General features: G+C 29.8%; 2 protein-coding genes across 2 annotated transcripts in view; one reads left to right on the top strand and one right to left on the bottom strand.

Annotated features, from left to right (window-relative positions):
* LOC113521838 (uncharacterized) overlaps nt 1-21,368 on the bottom strand; it is a 28,983-nt gene extending 7,615 nt beyond the window's left edge. Inside the window, exon 1 of the mRNA XM_052899870.1 lies at nt 21,162-21,368. The gene's annotated coding sequence lies outside the window, so the exon portion shown is untranslated. The remainder of the gene's footprint in view (nt 1-21,161) is intronic.
* On the top strand, nt 3,850-6,316 carry LOC113521836 (uncharacterized). Its single transcript, XM_031909968.2, has 2 exons — nt 3,850-4,674; nt 4,798-6,316. The coding sequence occupies exons 1-2, from the start codon at nt 4,624-4,626 to the stop codon at nt 6,277-6,279; spliced, it is 1,533 nt and encodes a 510-aa protein (XP_031765828.2). The 5' UTR covers nt 3,850-4,623; the 3' UTR covers nt 6,280-6,316.
* Nucleotides 21,369-21,824: the final 456 nt, after the last annotated feature.

Here is a 21,824-nt window from a genome sequence, read left to right as displayed (position 1 = left end):
AAGTCGATTTTTTTTGTGGAATATAATTTTAATTAGTTAATAGTTTGTAGTGTAACACTTTGTTAACATCTACCTGTTATTAATCTAGAGATTAATGTAACTTGTAATTATTATGTATGCATTAGTGACTATAAAACTCACTATTAAAACTGCACTTAAAGTTTTTCTGTCCTCAATGGTTTACATGATTTCTTTAACTACTTACTGTATAAGGTGAACAAGAATCACATAAAAGAAAATAGGAACTGTTATCGAGAACACCGTAGACATTATAAATTATTTGGTGCAGGTCCATACAATCCATCAATCGCTATTATTTCAGATATTGTACCTACTAGCTGATTTTATTTTCGAGTGGTTAGAAAAGAAAATTGGTTGATAGAGTTAAGATATTTTTTTTAAATTTTACTAGACAGATACCTTTTGCAATTTTCAAATCGTAAAATAAAGAAATGCTTTGTAGTTAAGTAATCGACATATAATTATATTAGTTCAGTTGTAATTGCTAGTAAATATAGGTATTTGTCAGCAAAATTGACTTTTTATAACGTTTATGATTGTTTGTTGATATTAAAATTATATTTCTCAAATTACCTATGATATTACAATTAATTAGGTACAATAATTTTCATTTTCTGATATTTTTTATTAGAATTCAGACCGAATATTCAATACCGTAGGGAGACCAACATTATATAACTAACAACTCGGCATACTGTTGTTAAAGTTTATTTCAGATAAGGAACAACATTACAGAATCCTAATACATATTAAGAAATGTCTTTTAAGTCTAGACTAAGAATTTTACACTACGGTTTAGAGAACAACATTTTAGAAACAGTTAATAAAAAAATCCCGATATACAGACTTTTTAGTTCTTATAATTTTATTATGGGATAGATTTAAAAAAATTGTATTTATTTGTATAAAATGTTTTATTATTAATACTGACTTTTATAAATTAAAAATAATATTTTTAAACTCTAAAAATTCTTGGTATAAAAACAATGTTCATACTAAGAGTGGAATCTATATGTAAGAATAAATTTTTGGTCCGCTTATCCAAGCCAAGTAGGCAAGAACTTGATTCTTCGTCCAGCAAGTTCCGACAAACCATTATCATAATTTAATCCTTCGAAGTTTGCAAGTAAGTCATTGCTCGGGTTATCTCCTCGAAGAAGGGATCTCTTCGCTACTTTATGAGTAGTGACCTCAGATGCCGCCGTCGTTGCCTCTATCACTGGTACAAGTACAGGAACTTCCTCAACCACTTCTATAACATCCAGCAGAACATCTTGGTTAGGGTCTGCAGTTGTGGTCTGAGCTTCTTCCGGCACTGGAGAGGCGATGTTGATAGCGACAAGCGTGAGCGAGAGAAGGAAACACAACAGGGAAGCCATGATCTTGATGGGCCTCAAGAAACTTCTCCGCGAAATAATTTAGAGAAGACTCTTAGAAGCTGTTCTCCGTATGCTGTCTTCCAATTGTGTTAGTCGATGTCTTGAACGTTCAGTTTTATACTAACTGCTGAACATAATTGTGCTAAATATTATTTCTAGAATAGGAATCATTGACGCATTATAGTGGTACTCGATAATAAAATCAGTAAATACTTCCAATAACAACATAATGACCATGAATGCATATTATTGTGGATTATGTCAAAAAATAGATGGGATTTGTATTACTAATCTGTGTACTGCGAAGTATACTATGTGACATGACTAACATTATTCATGACTAGTTAGTGTGATCTACATTTGTGAAAACTAAAATAAACATTTAATCGTCTTGATATACATTCCAAGATTTTTAAAACCTTTTAGGAATAATGTATATACGAATACTTCATTTTTAGACTCTGTGCTAAATAGAGTGATGACATAGGTATATAGGGTGTTATACAAGTAATATAAAAGCGAAAAGCTGAGATCGGTCTCAGTACCGTGCCTTGAGGAAGACCTACGTTAATTAGTAGGCACTGACATGGTGGTCACTGTGAACAGCAGCTGAGCTTAATTCACAATTATAATTCATGCAAATATTATATTTGTATCTATTAAGATTACTGAAAATGAAACTTCTAATCCTATTTGCTATTAACTTACCTTTAATATTGGTTTGATGATTTAAAAAAGAAGTTTTCATTTTAATATAGTAAAATCCTCAAAAAAAGCTTTGCATTACAGAGTCTTGTCTCTTTTTCTTTCTTAAAAATAATATCTATACACTTTTTATTAGGAATAAGAATGTTTGATTGTTATTGGCATATGCCATGTTTATTCATGGACCCTAGATTATGTAAAAGACATGTGAAGTTTCTTTATTAATTTTTCTTTATTAATTACTATAATGCGCGACTTACAACGCTGATACATAATTTGATTTCTTACTTGGTAGTGTTTTTAACAGTTTCTATATCTATTTGAATTTTGAGTATTAAAATTTGGAGGGATTTTCAGTATAAAGTTTTATGTTTCTAGACCCAGCAGCTTTAGCTGTGCATTGATCAGTCAGTCAGTTTCCTATTTTATGTAACTTTTGCGGAGCAGCAACGTTTGGTATAAGAAAGAGAGGTATTGGTTATTTACCCTTAGTGCGTTATTTGGGAGAATATATAATGAATAGGCAGTTATTCTCTTTAAAAAGTTTCAAACAACTTTATTTGAATCGTAAACATTGGATAAAATGTGCTGTTTCCAAAATATTTACATTAAAAATACATTAGGTACTTGACTGATTGTTAATGCGGACGTGACATTGGAGTGTTCTTACATTATGTCCAATTGTTCACACACCAATGTGTTTATGTTGATCTAAACATGGATGATTTGGAGCCATATGACTGAGTGATAATTCGTTTTGTTACTGTTTTTATCAGGTTTTTACACGCATTTGGTATTGTGTTAGCACTCCCTAGTGAGTCAAGGCTCGTGAGGAAACAATCACATCACACTGTTTATAGAACAGGTACTTGTTGAGAAATCGTGCGTCAATATAGTTATATCTTCCACAAACAATAATGAGTATTATTTAAATGTACAGTTCCAATTAGATGAAATTTTTTATGTAATCATTGTCTCTATATATATTAAAACTTTGGTAAGAATTTATATCAGTTTAGGTAGTAGAATCACGAGCAAAATAGGAGCTATTAAAAATGCGTTCAATGTTTTTTGTCGTCGCGTCGTTGGCACTGTTAGCCGTGTGCACGTGCCTGCCTTTAGAACCCGACGTAATCCAGCAAATCCCCCCAAAAGTCGAGCCAACACCATCAGTTACAGGAAAAAATGGATCAGCATCAAGTGTTGCGGGAGGCAATGTTGGTGCATCTAAACCTGAATCTATGAGAGTCCAACGCAGTGTTAATCAAGAAAACGATTTATTGCCATCAAATAATAATGCTGATGTACCAGCACTTGGAAAAACTGAACTAGACGGTCGTGACGATGATGATCGAATCAAGGTATTGCCTGCTTACCTTGGTTAAAAATATAATAATCTCTTTGATTATTTTTGTAATACGTGTATCTCATTTGTTAAATATGCATTTTGTAAACAAAATGTCACAAAGAAGTCATGATTAAATTTATGTACTCGTAAGATACAATTATAATATGTAATAAGTATAAATAAGATTGTAATATATTGTTATAATTAAGTAATATTTATTAAAATTGTTATAAATAAATATTAATTATTCGTATTATTTCTATACACATTTAAGGCATAATATTTAAAATGTTTAGTTTGGCAACAATGATTAATTAGGTAGAATAAGAAGTATTGCATTATAATTTGTGATTCAATTTAATTTTGATCCTGATTTATTAGTCCTGATGTATGATTTACGGATTTTTAAATCAATTCCATACTCTGCATTATAATTATAGCTACATGCTAATACTACTTTTTTCACAATTAACAATTTATTAAAGTAGGTTCAGATCAGATCAGCCTTTAACTGTCCACTCCCTCTTGTGGGGTTTTGCCAGTAATTGCCAAGCTTGTCAGACGGGTTGGCAATCGCAGTTAGGCTTAAGAAATGATTTAAAAGGAACGCTGCTGCCAATCCCTCGTCCTCCTTTAGTCGATTCTTACGACACCCACGGGAAAAGAAGGGGTGGCCTATTCTATGCCGGAACTACACGGTAAAGTAGCTTAATTCTCTGAATATTGTAATATTAATTAAAGTTAAAAATAAAATTAAAAAATTTATACTGTTTAACGATCATGAATTAGAATAGCCACTTTTTAATATTTAATGAAAAGTACTAAAATAAAAATATGATCGATAAATTTTTAAAGAATTATTTATAGTAGCTGTAATTATAGTAGCAAAGTTTGCTATATCGACTATAATTTCTCTATAGAAAAAAAGGATAACTGGTATGTTTTAGTAGATGTAGTTATTTTTTTTACTGGTTTGATAAATGTTACTTTTCAATGTACAAATGTGAAATGGAAAAAGCATCATTGTATCGTTAAAAAATATTAAAGAATATTGTTAAAAGTTGTGTTTTAATTGGCAATTACGCGACTGAAAATTGGTTATTTTTAAATGGAATAAAATAACATTTGACGGTTTGCTACAGTCAATTCTGTCCTTTGTATGGTGAAACAATGTTTTCTTTTGAAATTAGAATAGTGTCGTTGATAATATCGGGAATTCTTGTAAGTTATTTTTTAATAAATATATATTTTTTTAATAATTTTAATTGTAATATATTTTTTACTAGAACATTCGTTACCAATTACGATATAATTATTAATAATATTAATAATTTAAAATTTCAGATCGATGTAATTTTTGCTGGTATATCACCAGTTCATGATCTTAGAGAAAAAGTAAACCAACAATTGGTTGGTGAAAGGTTTTTATTAAATTCTCCGCATAAAGTCATACAACATTTAGATAATTCAATATTGAAAGTGACTAAAAATGTGACTCAAAATCCACGAATGGAAGAAAATCTTTATCAAATTTCTAAAGATCTTGTTTCAGCTATACTTTCAAAATTAGAAATACAAGACAAATTAACAAGAATTACGAGAGAGGCTCTAGAAGCCCCTGGTAAGAATAAAGGTATCACAGCAATTGAAACAAGACGTATTTTAGACTACTTGTCAAGAACATTATCGAGTCATATTCTTAGTATAACAAAATTGTCGACTGAACCAGAACTACATAGGTTAGTATACGGACTAGCCCAAATTGCTGCTGAAATATCAATAATATCTGCTTTAAAGGATATTACGTATGCAACAACCTTATCTAAAAAACAATCTGTAGATTTATCACTTCGTAAAAAAAGAGCGGTGCCAGTAGAAAATATATTAGTAACACCAGAACCTTTAAATTATAATAAACCAACGATTTATAGTATTTTATTAAATAAGAGTGCAGTTAATATTAATAATTATAAGAAAGCAAACTCAACCTTGACACTTTATAGTAAAAATAATTTATCTCCGTATTCAGTTATCCCAAAAAATAACCAAAAACAACTTCAATTCTTAAATAAAAAACCAATAGTACAAATTGCAGTAAAAGGATTTTTAAATCAGACAGCCTTAGATTTAGAAAACAGTGATATCAATATAAATGAAACTGAAAGAATAATTTTAGATAAAACTATAAATACCACTCATCATGTGGCAACTGATAGTCATACTTTAGATACACAAGAACTAAATGCACCAGATTTAATGGATGATTGGCTTGATTCTAAAGATAATACATATAGAACGGTACTAAATTCCGATATTGTTGCTGAAATGGAGTTTGATCAGGCTGAGATAGAAGACGCGACATTAAATGAAAAGAAAGCTAAACAAAAATTTGAAAAGTTAGAAGTTAAGGCTAAAAAGGCAATATTATATGCTGGAGATGTTGCATATTTAACTGCAGCGAGTGTTGTGGCTATGAGACGAGCTTTAACCGCCTCAATAGAAGTCCAAATGTCTGTAAAGTTTGCTAAAAACGGAATGTCAAGTCATCAAGATTTAATGATGAATTTAGCAAAAACTGCCGCTCAGCAAGCTGGAAAGGAAGCTAAAAGTGCTACATCCAAGTCTCTCGCATGTGAACGAGTAATGAAATTGGCTTTGAAATACACAGCACAATCTCATGGTGCTAAACTAAATCACGTTGCAAATAGAATAATTATGGATACTTTGTCTTTAGCAACGTTAGCAAAATCTATGGCGTTTGTATCTTCAGATATTGCGATTAATTCTCTTTACAAAGCGACCGACGTTAAGCCTCCGACACCGTAGTAAGCAATAGCATTTAATAAAAGTATTTATAATTAAACAATGATTTATTTATTCATTATTTTACGTTATTATAATTATTAGTCGTGTGATCCTGGTATAGAATGGGCCACCCTTTACTTTCTAATGAGTGTCATAAGAAACGACTAAGGAAATTTAATGGTTGAGGAATGGGTACCAGCATGCTTCTTAAAACGTCACCAAATCTTAACTGCGGTTGCCAAGCGTGGTAACTACTGGCAAGCTTTGGGGGTTAGGGAGGGGGGGCTATGTTCAGCATTGGACAGTTAATGGTTGATATGATATTGACGACGATTATTATTATTTACATACCCAGAATAGAACAAATCTCACCGCAAACTTTTAAATTAACGAATAGATATGAGTTAAATATGATAAATATTTACAGTCATTCAAATAAGATACTTTTTATCCTAAGTCACGAGGATAAATCTGCAGAATTAAGCTAGTCAGAAATATGAAAATGAGGCACCTGCTACGGTCCGCATTGTCAGGGGGCGCAAAAATCACAATTTTACCACCCCTTGTCATTATAATTGTAAGTTTTTTTTAACTATTTATTTCAATCATTAGAGAGAGGGAGCACTTTTATCGAGTATGCTGCAGTTCAATAGTAATAGATATAGGGTTGTCCCGAATGAAGAGTTAAACATTTCAAAATAATTTCAAATTCTTCTAACATGTCAGCAATAACAGATTAATCACTGATGTTATTATTAAATTGCATTCTTACATATATGAAATACATCCACAGTTTTCTCTTTATTTCAATCTGTTAAAGATGACATCTACCCTAAACTTCGTAAATTATGAAGTGAATATTAATGTTTTAATCGTGATAGGTAAATGTGATTCACCAAGACATTTGTGTATTCAGTTTGAAATGCTAACATAAAAGCATAGTAATAAGGTTTCTACTATTCTAGCTAGATGTCGCTGAGATACCAGCCTAAACCTATAGTGATTTAGACCGAAAAAATTATAGCCTTGTTTAGAATTATGTATCATTTTGCATGTTAAGAAAGAATATAATACAGAAAGGGAGCAATATCTATGGAATTGAACCATAATTACTACTACTAACTACTATGACTACTAGCTAACTAGTGAATTATGAAGATCTATTAATTGTTCAGACGTTCGGATTTCTCTGCATAATAGAATCAAGGATATGAAACAAGGATATCCACATACGTGATCAATATTTATAAAGTACTAGTATTACATGTATTATATTAAAAAATTGTCGACTTTAAAATGTTTGAAACCTATAAATCAAATACATAATTGTCTATGTGCAATTGTAACACAATGGTGCCAATTGTCAAGTAATATTGTTTTGGTTATAGATCATAATTACTTGTAGTATTTGCTACTCTTTATACGGTTTTGGTTTGTATTATGTAGTTTATATGTAGCAATTATACTAGACATAAATTTTTTAGTTGGGTTTTATTTCGTTTTTTCTTCTCAGGCTCTTATATGTATATATTTACGTTCTTCGGTTGTCTAGTTTTCCTTAGTAGCTTGTACAAGGAGTGATGATATTTTGTAATATCTAATTATTTTGAGTATTTATTTATTTATTCTTTATTGTACAATAAAATTTATATAATAATAAACAAATAGCAAGCTTAAGACTATATATCATTAAGTTCGCTATTATATTAATAAAGAAATAATATATAGATTGTCATTTGTTTGCTTTCTTTTACGTCTACTACATGTGCTCGTAATTTACCGTCATGGAGATGAATAGTAGTAATAAATAGTAGTTGTTCATGCTCAATAATGCCTCAAGAAGTAATAAACAAACAAACACTTTCACATTATTGTTGTATATGGAATTAGGATTATAAAACGTTTACCTCATTTAGAGTTGTATTGTGGAGACCCATACTAATATTTTATTTGCCATATAGCATCTGTGCATGCTCTCTTTGTGGACTAAATTTTATACCTCTTGTATCAGAGAAACGCAACAACTCTATTACTGCATTATGGAGGAAAAGATTTTATTATTTACATATAAATCTACTTGCATTGGATACAATATGTAATGACCATTTCGAGGTCACTATTTGCGAACTCGCATTCAGTCATTGACTGTTTGGGGCCTCTCGCACTGCGCAATCTATTTGACGCAACCACAGTTGGTGTCCACAAAGAACAGCTATGATAATATGCGCACTTAAAGGGCCAATTTGGTTGTACAATGGCTCATAAGTGCTGTCACAGTTATTTGTCAGAAAAGCTATTATTAAATCTATATAAATCTCACCTAGACTGTAATAGATTACAATTAAGGCTTGTGCAGAGTGTAGACATATTGTCCGTAGGTAAAAATTTATATTTCTATACATTTTTTCTATAAAATTTGTCTACTTCATTGTTTCTATAATTTCCAAGCCACCATTCAATTGATTACACGGAGGAAATAAACCTTTGAATATGACTTTAACAGCTAAACCCATCAGGTGTTTATTGTAACAATTTTATTGAGAAGAGTACAAATTTTTCTAATAACAGGTCATGTATAACATAGTCATGTACATTGCTGCTAAAATAAACGTTAAGCAATAATTTTAGCTTATTTTATATTTTACTAGTTTTTACCCGCGACTTCGTATGCATGGTCAAGATGTGTTTACATACTAGGATGAAAAGTAAGCTATAACTTTCTCCCTCCCATATATTACATGTATATAAAATTTTATAGTGATTGGTTAAACTGTTAAGGCGCTATAGTATCTATAAACACATAAACACATTTACTTTTACAATATTAGTAAGTATATGAATATAGACGCTCTATTGTGTACATAATTTTCTTTGCAAACAAAATATTGTTTTTCAGCCAGACATCTCCTTTAAACCAAACATAACAAACCAATTTTTGAATGAGCTTTGTTCAACAAATAGTGAAGTCGTAACACGATCTAGACTGACCTAGTATTTGGGTGCCTCATGGTCAGAACTTCTATGGGCAAGGTTGTGGCCACACCCACCGCTGACCTCTGATGTGGTCAGTCCTGATCGTGGTATATAGTAGGTAGGAGTAATAAAGGAGGAAATATATAAGATTTCGTTCGTGTGACCAGGATATATCAATTGACATGGACAAAAAGCAACCTACATTCTTCTCCATCTCAAATACTACCCAAAGATATAACCTAAAGATAAGACATATCTAATATATGAATGAAAGATATACAAAGTCATTGTTGAAAAGGTATAATTCCATCCTTAAATTTTGTATTAGGAATTAATCCTTTTTTAAATTTTGGTTTGGGTTTCTTTTTATTATTATTTTTTTCAATATATTAAGTCTCACATCTGAAATATAAGAATTGGCAACCTGCACGAATATAAAAGTTATAATGGTAATTAAAGGGCCTGCACCTCGTTAGGCATGTACTCGTATATATAACAGCAACTGAGGGAGCTCCTATTACCAGCTAATGTACTGATTTTTTTCTTTATTATTGTTTCTTTTAACTATAATTATTACTGTTGTTAGTAATAAAGAGATCTAGGTCGGATCAATTATTCGTTTTTTTTTTACAATTTCATTTTGTTCTATTCAAAGGGAAGTATTTCATTTGAATTACTTGAAATAGTTATTTATCGGTATACACTGGCAGGGCACCAGTCAGAGATAATAGGTAAGGATGAAGCAAGTCGTTTAGACCATCATGACAGAATAAATCAATCACGATGCTTTCCAGTGGAACCGCGAGAAAGTCAACCTGGTAGCGTTTATTGATGACAAAGGGATTGCTAATCCTCATTATCCCCTCCCCAATAAATCTCATTAGCGATCCGCCCTTGCTTCACGGATAGATATATAGATAGAAAGAAAGTAATTTGTATTTGTATTATTAACTATTATAAAACATTTCTAAACGACTCATACTATATATTTGGCAAATGGCTATCAAATAATTACACAACTTCTTCGATCAACTAGTCCATGTATTATTAGAGCAAATTAGCACAATACTTTATCTAAACCTGTTTGTTTAGGTTTTTTTATTGTGTGTTTGTTGTAAAAGTTTTTATTCTAAACTTTTAAAGAACAAAATATTAAATTACTGATTGAGCAATATATCTGGTTGCGTACTGTACATGTAGACGTACAGACTTGCTCTTACATTTATAATATTAGTACGAATATTTTTCTAAAGTGGTTTGACGAAGATGTGTTTCGTGATGTAGCATTTAAAGACAGTATTAGGTAATGTTACCTCACTCTATTATGAATGCCCGCCGCATTTACTTGACTTTGATTGCATTAATGACAAAATCCAGTAAGTACAGCCCACATCAGTCATACTTGATACGACAGTGCTAACGTATCTATGCATTATAAATTCCTTTTGACAGACGTAACGATAAATGATATATCGTCGTGTCGTTCCGGCATAATATGGGCCACTCTTTCCTTTCCCGTGGGTGCCGTAAGAGGCGACTAAGGAAATTTAATGATCGACAAATGGACAGCAACGTCCCTCTTTAAATTTCACCAATGCCTAACAACGGTTGCCAACCCGCCCACCAAGTGTGATAACTACTGGCAAATCCTCCCTTATGGAGGAGATATATGTTAACGGATAATATAATAATACAATAATATTATAAAATATATGATAATTAAGTAGCATTTCTGATTTATCGCTATTTGTAATGGTGCGGTATTATCAACACATATCTACTTGTCTAATCTCGACAGTTAACGCCTTGGCTGAAGTCAGAGTATGAAATTTGAAAACATTTCTTTCATATAGACATAGAAATTTTTAAATCAGACTACCAATATCAAAGCATTAAAGTACTAATCGTATACAGGCATATATATAAATTAGCTATTTATATTTTAATGCGATATATTGACATATTATTTATTAAATAAAATGAATATTTATGCATTAAAAAGATGCAAAAATTATAACAGAAAATAAATAGGTATTGAAATTATAAAGAAATCACTCATAACTATTTATCACGCAAAATTGTATGAAAAAGTTGACACGCTTTTCTCGAAGCATTTATATGAAGACACTATTTATATAATCTAAGACTTTTTCATACAAAAACTAATATAATAAAATTGTAACAAGATAATGTTTGTATATGGGGGGATATTTAATTAAAATCTATATGAGAGATCTTAATAAGAGCAATAGTAATCAAAACAATAACTTTTAGAAATTTTGTCTGCCTGTTTCTATGTTTATTCCAGCATCATGTAAAAACTACTGCACCAAACTTTATACGGGTTACATTGTCATCAACTTAGTCCAACAAGTGTCTATTTAAAACTCTGTTGTTTATAAAATAAAACAGTAGTATTGTTTAAGTGCCTTTATTATCCTTATCAAATGAAGGATAGAGCATGACTGACACAAAATAAAATACGTGTGTATCGAACTAAACTGCATTATCGAGGTTTGAGAGGCGTTTTGTAATACAAATAGCGATAGCTCAGTACATGCATGATACAGACTCTGATGTTCGATCACGTAATAAATATAAATGTTTATATATTGTAATATTGCACTTACATGTCAATTTAGTAGTTTCATAATTCTACTAATTTCTACAGTTACGACATTGACGATAGTTTTGCTATGGGCGATTTTCCGTACCTCTTTTTTTATACTAGAACGATTTTTATCTCACCATTAACATTGAATATAGTAGGCATGGGTAATATCGGCATCGCTGATATCTATATTTTGGGTTGCTCTGAACTACGATGATGGAAAAGAAAGTCATTATCCATTTCAATATTGCCAGTATCAGTCGAATATCTATATTTATTACGATCGGATTCTTAATTTCGATATTATACTAATACATTTGTTATTAGGCCAATATCTATATATTGTAACTGCAATATATAGATAATGTAGAATATAGGTTGGGTAATAATTGTGGTGGTTCAGGATGAAATTGTAAATTTATACAAATTTTAAATGTTAACACAAAATGATCTTTTCTATAAATTTCATTACAGTGACGATAATTTTGCAAGATTTTGCATTAACCAAAATGGTTTTTTATTAACATTTTATAGCCATAAAAAGATTTAATTACCAGAACAAATAAAATTTCTTTTTGTATTTTATTTATAGCGTCCTACCTACAATAAGATATTATTATGTTTACAGTGATAACATAAACATAACGATTGCTTAGATTAAGAAAGTACAATCTTCATTGTAAAAAAAAAAACAACAAAGACTGCAACGTTGCTGTTCTTTTTACAATAACATGTTTATTTTATGTTTTTTATCTTGCAGACACGATAATATCATTATTCAATAATTAAAGTAGAATTGAAGAACCTGTCAATAATATATTACTTGGAAAACTGAAAAGGAAGAGTCATCCATAATATGATACTTGAAATTAGTATTTTTTCATTAGTATTTGAGAAAAATTAATATAAATACTAAAATATTGCATGTCATTGTTTTGGAAAAACACGCGTGTTAATAACATATCATTACTAGCATCCGTATACCGGGTTTTTCAGCAAATAAAAAATTATTATTATTATTATTATTATCTAAGACTTATGAGATATCAAATACTCAAGAAAACTTCAAAAGGTAGAGTATACCGGATAACAAATTGATACTCATATAATATTTTCTCAAAAATATTACCAAGCTATTTACAATAGCAAAAACAAGGCAGTAGTTTAAGTGTTCGGATGTTTGTTAATCAATCACGCAAAAATAGTTGATTTGGTTAAAACTCAGCATTCAGATAGATACTTACGATGACCTCAAAGGTATCTTATTAGACTTTATCTGTTTATGATTTATCATTGTCCTTAATAAATAAGAAAACGTATAATATTTATGGTAGAGAAAAAAAGTATTTGTGGCTATATCTACCTTTTCTGAATACAATAATTAAAGAATGACATTGACAAAGATTATTTTATTGTACACAAAATGTATAAATTCCATTATATCCTAATCCTCAGCCATATGGATACATAGATTTTATATGCCATTCTTTGCATTGCCTACGTTCAGCAGTACATAATAGATAGATATATGATAATATATGTAGTTATTTTCTTTGTTTGCTTGATGTTTCCGCGGAATAATATACAAAAGAAATCCACACAGACTAATTTTCCGACCTTCCTATTAACTCGTTACTTGTTTAAATATTTATAAAATGTTGTGGTTTTTATTATTAAATAAGAAAACAAAAATGTAGATATTACAAAATGATAACGCTTTCCAGAATGTAACGGATACGCGCCTCCACTTATTTCGCAGTTGTATTATGAAATTTTTAAAAATAAACATATGGATACCAGAACATTCGTTAGAATGTCGCAGGTTGTTGTAATTTGACTTTAATCGCCAATGTACTTTTAGATTGTTATAGGCATACTTTTGATTTATTTTTACGGACTTTAATAAACAAGCTGACGGTTTTCTATTGGGGTTATATATAATCGTTACTTATGTACAAGAATACGTTTATCAGCATCATAAATATTATGATACTCAAGTGTTGCTATTCCTGAGGACTATGGTTAAATATAATAATAATAATTTTTATTTTTCCCACCACAACCATATGACACATTAATTGGCAATAATATCATAAAACTAAACATAGTTGTAGGAGACTAGCGTCTAAATTGGGCAACGAGTTGCTTGTGTCTTAGATCTTCAGGCTTCCTCAGAAATAAACACCAATAATATATTACTAACTACCATCATGATAAGGAATAAAATAAAATACCATAATATGATAAAATACACAATAATATTATATGAATGTAGATCGATAGATAGATACTCTTTATTGTTTCCTCCAAAAGATTACAATATTCTAGATATAAAAAATTACAAGAAATAATCACAATGAGATAACAATGGGCGACCTTATCGCTAAAAGCGATCTCTTCCAGGCAACCTTTGGATGGAGAGGAGTAATTATAAACTGTTTGATTGGAGGCACGATGATTCTATTATTTCTAAATATGGAGATATAATACATGTAATAATGTAAATATATACGTAGATACTATTGATTATATTAGGTGCGGCGTGAAAGACGTGTTAGTTTGTGTATGTGTGTAAATAGTGAATTTGATTTTTACCCAATACATTATACATATAGTATATATTATCATGTTTATCTCAGTATTTTTTTCTGTATCCTCATAATCTTTATTTAACAACCATCTAGTGATTATGGGATAAGTCCGCCATTGTATATTAAAGCATTTACCAGTGTTTAATCTGAGTTATGTCCAATAAAGATTTTACAATACAATACAATACAATATTTATACAGTAAATACTTGTGCAATGATAAATGTTAAAAAATTCATTAACATAGTTATATAATGTATCACTGCGATACAAAAAGACTTTTTTGCAAAGATGTCCTAAAGGACTCCAATTTACATACATTATAGTATCTTCTACATATCTTCTAGTAAGTTCCGTATTTGTAGTGTACTCTGTAGCAGAATGTTGATGAAGTGTAGTCAATAAAATAAACAATTGTCTTACACTCAAAACTTTTATCTTCTGATATAATCGAGTAGTTGGAAATAATTTTGGCTTAGACATACCTACCTTCATGATAAGTCTTTGTGCTCTTTCCACCTGTATTAATTTTGATTAATCAGAACCACCCCATGAAGTTAAGCAGTAAGTTAAAACTAATTGGACCAATACCTGATATACTAGCTTGGTTTAGTTATGGTTTAGCTTATGGTTTCTTTATCTGCTTGGTTTCTATATAGCACCATATACTATGTAACACTACACATCATACAATGCAATTAAAGCGTCATATCTCAACTATCAAACACATCTATGGGAACTTTCGACTTTCTACTAGTATGTGTAAATGGAAACTTTAAAAAAAAAATAACAATCTTAGGACAATTATTATAAACTTTGTTGGAATTAGAGGCAATTTGAAAATTTAAACTTTGAGCGATTGGTTCTATTCAATTTCGAAAGTGAAACGCTTCATCTTTAGTGTGAGTTGGTTATTTAATTATTTTTAACGCCATTAGAAAATGAGACTTAACTTTTTTTATGCGACTTAGCAAATGGCAAACAAGCTGATGGCCCACTTGATAGAAAGTGGTAACGGTAACTTATAGACATGAACAGTACCATGGACACAACAGAGTATACTGTGTTGCCCATGATATCCTTCATTTATCATATCCCCATATGTCATTCCTAAGAACTAAGTACTTATGCCTCTGTTCCCCGACATTTCATTGCCATATTCATATCATATTCTTCATATTGCTGTGCAAACACAACTGCTTCACGGCAGAAACACAGACGGGATAGAGGTACACAATCTTACTCTTGACTTTAGTAGACAGAATCCGTCTGGTTTTTATGATATAATATTTATTCAGTACAGCATACGATACAATTGGTTAGAGTGCTCTACGCATACACATTTTTAGTCTTTACAATTGAAAGTTTTTCAAAATGTTTATCAAAGATACGTTATAAAAATTAAGTATGTATTACGTACCCAATACATTACAGGCGACGCACTACGATTTTAGTTTACTGTTTATTATTTGTTTTTGCTGTTTTTTACATACTTAGGTATATTATATAGATATATTTTAACTTACTTATTTAACATACATCCTTATAAAAAAATTGTCAAATATTAGGTACTAACTGTCACTGACAGGAATACTAACATTCCGTTTTTTAATATTCAATTCATTATAATACATAAACAGTTGACATAAAAAATTTTATGTCAACTGTTTATTCATTACATATATACATACCAAAAATCTTTGCCAATTACTTTTTTTTATCATTTTAATTTGGAGGTTTTTATCCTATAGATATGCCAGCTCTACCGTAGCCTAACCTTAATTAGTGATACTAAAATAGAGGGAATCGTTGATACAAAAATATTGCAATTAAAGATCTTGCCGTTTCGGAACGTGGATCTGCGAGTATACTTAAAAATAATCCAATTTCTTGTTTATTTAAATTATATTTCTGTACCAAGGTTTCTCTTTTTTTTTTGTATTTTTTACATTCGGATATTATATGTTGAACATCATCCAACGTGTTACAAACATCACAATTTCGATTCTTAAATATTTTCATAAGATATGCGAATTTTGCATTTGGGTAATGTCTTGAGCGAAATCTATGAGTACGGACCGTGACAATGAAATTTCTGTTTTTTTTTTTGTTTATCAACCACGGTATCCTTGGAGATTGGATTGTTTTGTATCAACTTCTATTTACCATATTCCCTGAATATTTTGTAGCAATACTTTTTGAATTTAGACAGTTTCCATATAAGTTGGTAATAAATTAATTGCGGAACCCTCCGTTACAATTCCTTAATAATTTAAAACAACCAAATCGTACTGACATTTAATTTTGTATATGCATAAAACATGCGGTAAATACATATTATAGTCATTCCTCAGTATGTAATTTATTCTTGTCGAGTCTTCTAGAACGAAAGGCAAGTCAATGACCGATGTTATTTGATCTTGACAATTTTATTGCTTATGCACACAAATAACTTTGATACGTAAAATTACTATTCAGATAGACCATTAAAAACCATATAATAGAAATATATCATTATTTCTTTGTATTATGTTTTATTAATATAAAAATAATAATTTAACATTAAATTGTGATTGATACTGTTTATTGTTCCCTCCAAAAGAAAGTAATAGTCAATTTATCAAAACAGGAAAAAAAACAATAAAAGTTTACATTGCAAAAACAATGTAAACAAATTATAATTTTGTCCTTAAAAATAGATTAGGTACAAGTATAGATATATATATCTATAGATAACTGCCCCTTATTGGCTTATCATATGGTGATATAAATATATTGAAGTGACAATATCAGACCACTTGCATTACTTGCAGATATCCTAATTAACTGATTTTATACTTTTTTTAGGAAATGTAGATGGGTATCATGAGGTAATCTAACTTAAAGTTATTTTATGCAGTACTCAACGTCCACCAATATGTACATCCTCTCAAACTTTAACACTTATAATAGAAGTAAATAAGGATAAGTTATAGCAAGTAATAAAGATAAGGATAAAATAAACATATAGGTACTGCAAAAAAGTAATACAGCTAAAATTACAATTTAATACAAATTCACAAGCGTAGAGTCAAAAGACACCTTCTAATGAAATAATATTTTTCAATATACATATTGCATAAAAGTGCGTGTATATATTCACACGAATCGAATTGAGTAACCACCTTGGTTTTGTTGCTTAAAAATTCTTCGAGTCTTCTAGAAGCAGCATAGTTACCAAAGACTTCGGACTGGGTTACTACTAGCAATCGTTGACCCTTCCCAATATGGCAATGCTCGTTTTAGTGACAATATCCAGTGAAAGTAGACTGGCAGGTCGCTTGTAGATGTTGATGATTCGGAATTTAAAACTTCTAGTGACAACTTGATATATTTAAAGGTGGAATACTTTTGATATGATGGTAAAAATAATAAATAAATATCACTTAGTTTCGAACTAAAGTTTGTAAGAACTATGGGTGGATTGCCGGCACAGTTAATATATAATAATATTAGATACTAGATAACTAATAGAGATAATTAATAAATAAATACTCGGTGTATATATAAAACACCTGACCGATACAAATAGGCATACATACTAATATGAAAGTTCGTATTGTGCAGGGAGCGGACATAGCTAAGGCTGAAGTCATAAAGCTAGTGACAGTGAGAGTGAAAGAAACTGATCTATCATTAATATAATAAAGTTATAACTAGACAATATCTGTAGTGGCATTGAGATATTTAATAAAAAATAATATGGTGGTCTTAATCAAAGCGATAGATGCCAAAACAATTCTTTTTGTCTCTCTGTCTTTCTGATTGTTTATTTCGGCATCACGCAAAAACTGCTTCTTGATGAAACAGTTTTTACGTGGTTTTTTCAATCTTAGGTCTAACTTAAAATCCAGTGTATGTTTAATTTTGTTACCTGTGTTCAAAAATAGAAAGCCTTCTTTTCAAGTCCACGCGTACGAAGTTATGGGCAAAAGCTAGTAACGTATATATTTAAATAGTATCTAGTTTACTGGCTATTTGTGATAAAGGTTCACCTAGTTTTTGATAAGTAATAGCAACTTAATATATATATCTTAGTATGGGACTAATAAGACTGATATAAATGTAACGATGCACGCAAAATCTACTTCATGATTGATGAAGATACAATGAAATATATATATATATATATATATATATATATATATATATATATATATATATATATATTAAATATTATAAAAAATAAAAATAACGACTTCAATCGCGATAATTAAATATAGGACCAGTATGGGAGTCCATAATGCCTAATATGTGCTAAAAGAATCGCCAAAAACGGTTAATAATTAGCGAGCACTATCATATACATACCACTCAAAATCATTATTTACATACATATATACGTCATTTGCAAGTAAATGTTACCTCTATATATTATGTATTAATGTTGTTCTTCAAATACATTTACAATTTAATTTCATATACACAGTTATGATAGTAAATATTTTGAATAGGTCTAAAAATGAAGTATCTTGTTTGTAAAGAATGGATACTGATTTTTTTGTCAAGTAACTTATTGAGTAAATATACATCCAAAGTTTGAAGTCTTTTGCAATTAAGTGCCTATTAATAGAAATATATTAAAAAAAGATAGTTATTTATATACTTGTTTATTAAGGACCGTATTTACTAAAATAAATTATAGTAATTTTTAGCCGACTTCAAAAAAGATGGAGGTTCCCGATTCTGTTGTATTTTTTGTCTGTTACCTTATAAGTTTATCATTTACAAATCAATTTTTTTTATCTGAAAGAATAAACTTCTAGAGTGGTCCCATAGAAATTATATCAAAGTTGGTTTCGTAATAGCCGTATTTTAATTTTTAAATCAAAATAATTGGTTATGCCACGGTTGAAGTAGATGTTTTCTTGTGGAGCAAATTTTTAAATTATAATAAATAAGAAGTTATTATAATAGTTATAATAAGAGTAGTTACTCGATTGATTATACACGGAAGATAATTCCGCTGATTTATTCCGTCCGGATTTCCTCTATTAAAATGATAAACAGTTCGGAAATTGTTGAAAAATTTATATTCATTTCTTAATACAAACTATACGGAGTAAGGATATTTACGTGTGTGGTAAAGGCCACAAAACAATTTTATTAATGATTCGAAATGTTCCAATTATCAAATGACAAAAGACAAAGTTTCATTAAAATCTGTTGAATGGTTTTCCAAACAACATGAATGAACATCGTGACATAGTTTTTTATATTAAGAAAATAAAGGGCCGGGTGCTCTTTGTTTCTATTACTTATATTACTTTATATTTTATACAAAAGAATGTATTCCTCTGTCCTGTTCGTGCTTCTGATGTGAAGCAGTTGTACTTACATAGTTGTGTTTTAGTTTGAAGAGTGGGATACGGCGGTATCTATGTCGTTATGCCTCTATACCATATAATTTATATAGTATAGAGGCAAAACGACATAGTCCTCAGGAATGGCAATACATAATAAGTACTATAAATATCACAGTAACTATATTATGTATGAACAACACCATGAAGTGTTGTAAGTACTAGTTTTAAAAAATATATTATTTTTAAAAATATTATCCATTTTATTCAAAGTAACATTGGTCGTTGAACGACCAAAAACTTTGAACCTTCCAACCATACCGTATCAGCCATTAACTGTCCACTGCTCAACACAGGTCTCCCTGTATTGGGGAGGTTTTGCTAGTAATTGCCACGCTTGGCAGACGGGTTAGCAACCGCAATACTAACTTTAATTTTTTTTGTCGTTATTAAACTCTCAAAAGGATGCTAATGAGTTCTATTTTATTTTGTAGGTTTTGTCAATCACAAACATTGATATACCTAAAAGAAAACAATATATAATTAAATTAATGTTGAAAACTCAATATTGTATTTTTGGCGACGCGATGTAAAATTTTCCTAAATTTGTAATGCGCATTTAGTCTTTACTACTCGTAAAAGTCATTTTTTTTTATACTTCTTAAATATTTTTCATTGAAATAAGCAACAAGAGTTTATATGTATAGTATGTAGTATAATTTGTAAATATTTGAATATTATAGTTTTTTTTCCATGACTCAGTAACGTTTTTATGATATTTTTAGAATAATGTAAACTGATTTGTTAGCGCCTAAGAATAATTTTAACACCTGAAAAGAAAAATCTCAAACGTGAGTGGAAATGAAAAAAAAATACATTAGTTAGGTATTTTTGAATACTGTGTACCTATTCGTATGTACGAAAATACATAGGTATATTTAGATTAGGGGAACAGTTTCCTTTTCAACCATCTTCAAAATGTTCTCAATTGGTTGTATTTTTTATGTTCATCAGTTCAAAATCGACTTGGATTTTTTTTCTGAAAGGATGTACTTACACATTGGTTTCATAGAAAATTTATCCAAATCGGTTCAGTAGTTAGTTTTTAAGTCAAAATAATTAATTTAGGCCTCAATTGAAGTAAGTTTTTTGTGGAACACAATTATAATTATCAATTTCGTCAAATAAAATACTTAATACACGTGAATTAATTTATGTAAACACATACTAGATAATAATGTTCTTTCGTGTTAGTAGGTAGGTATAGAATGTATAGATATTTACATAGGCACCCACCTAGCTACTTAAATTATGTGTATATAAACAGGTGTCTCGACTGTTTACTGTCTATATACGAAAGGCGAATTAAAATTGGACTTTGACTGACCTTGCTTGAACCCGTCCGCACAACCTATTGATTTCAACTGGTTTTGGTTTCTTTTTTGCAATACAATGCTTTTCTTTAGTCGGATTTTTGCTTGTGATTACGCATGCGCTATATAAATAGTTTACTGATTTTATCTTTGTTTTTTATTATTTAATTTTAGTATGATAAAGTATGTATTAGAAGCGTTATAATAAGTATATTAGTTACCAATAAGTAATTTACTGTTTCCGTTCCAAAAAATTGCTGTGTTTACCTATTTTGAACTATGTATGTAAATAGGTACGTACTTTAATTATGTACGTATTATATAAATAGTTAAAATAGTGTAATCATACATTGTTAGTATATAATTAATAGGTATTCAGTTTAATTCCCGATTTATTAATAATTTTATGATTTCCTTTGCTTTAAATTTCGAAATACGGGTAGGTATATACATAGTTAAATCGATAGTGTTTGATATTTTTGACACTGGAAAGTGCTACATTCGTACGAATATTAAAGAGTGATGATGATGGTGATGTTCCAGAATCAAAGTAAGTTACATTCATAAAGTAAAAATAATTTCTCCTGACTCTGTCATCTAAAGTCAAAGTAAGTAGGTTTATACTTGGTTTTCGAATGCATGTAGTTGTTATTAGCTTAGATATGAAGTTGCAGCTA

The sequence above is a fragment of the Galleria mellonella genome, unplaced genomic scaffold, assembly GCF_026898425.1.
Source record: "Galleria mellonella isolate WM207_F2 unplaced genomic scaffold, CSIRO_AGI_GalMel_v1 utg63, whole genome shotgun sequence".
Taxonomy (NCBI): Eukaryota; Metazoa; Arthropoda; class Insecta; order Lepidoptera; family Pyralidae; genus Galleria; species Galleria mellonella.
This window is presented reverse-complemented; position numbering and strand designations above follow the sequence as displayed.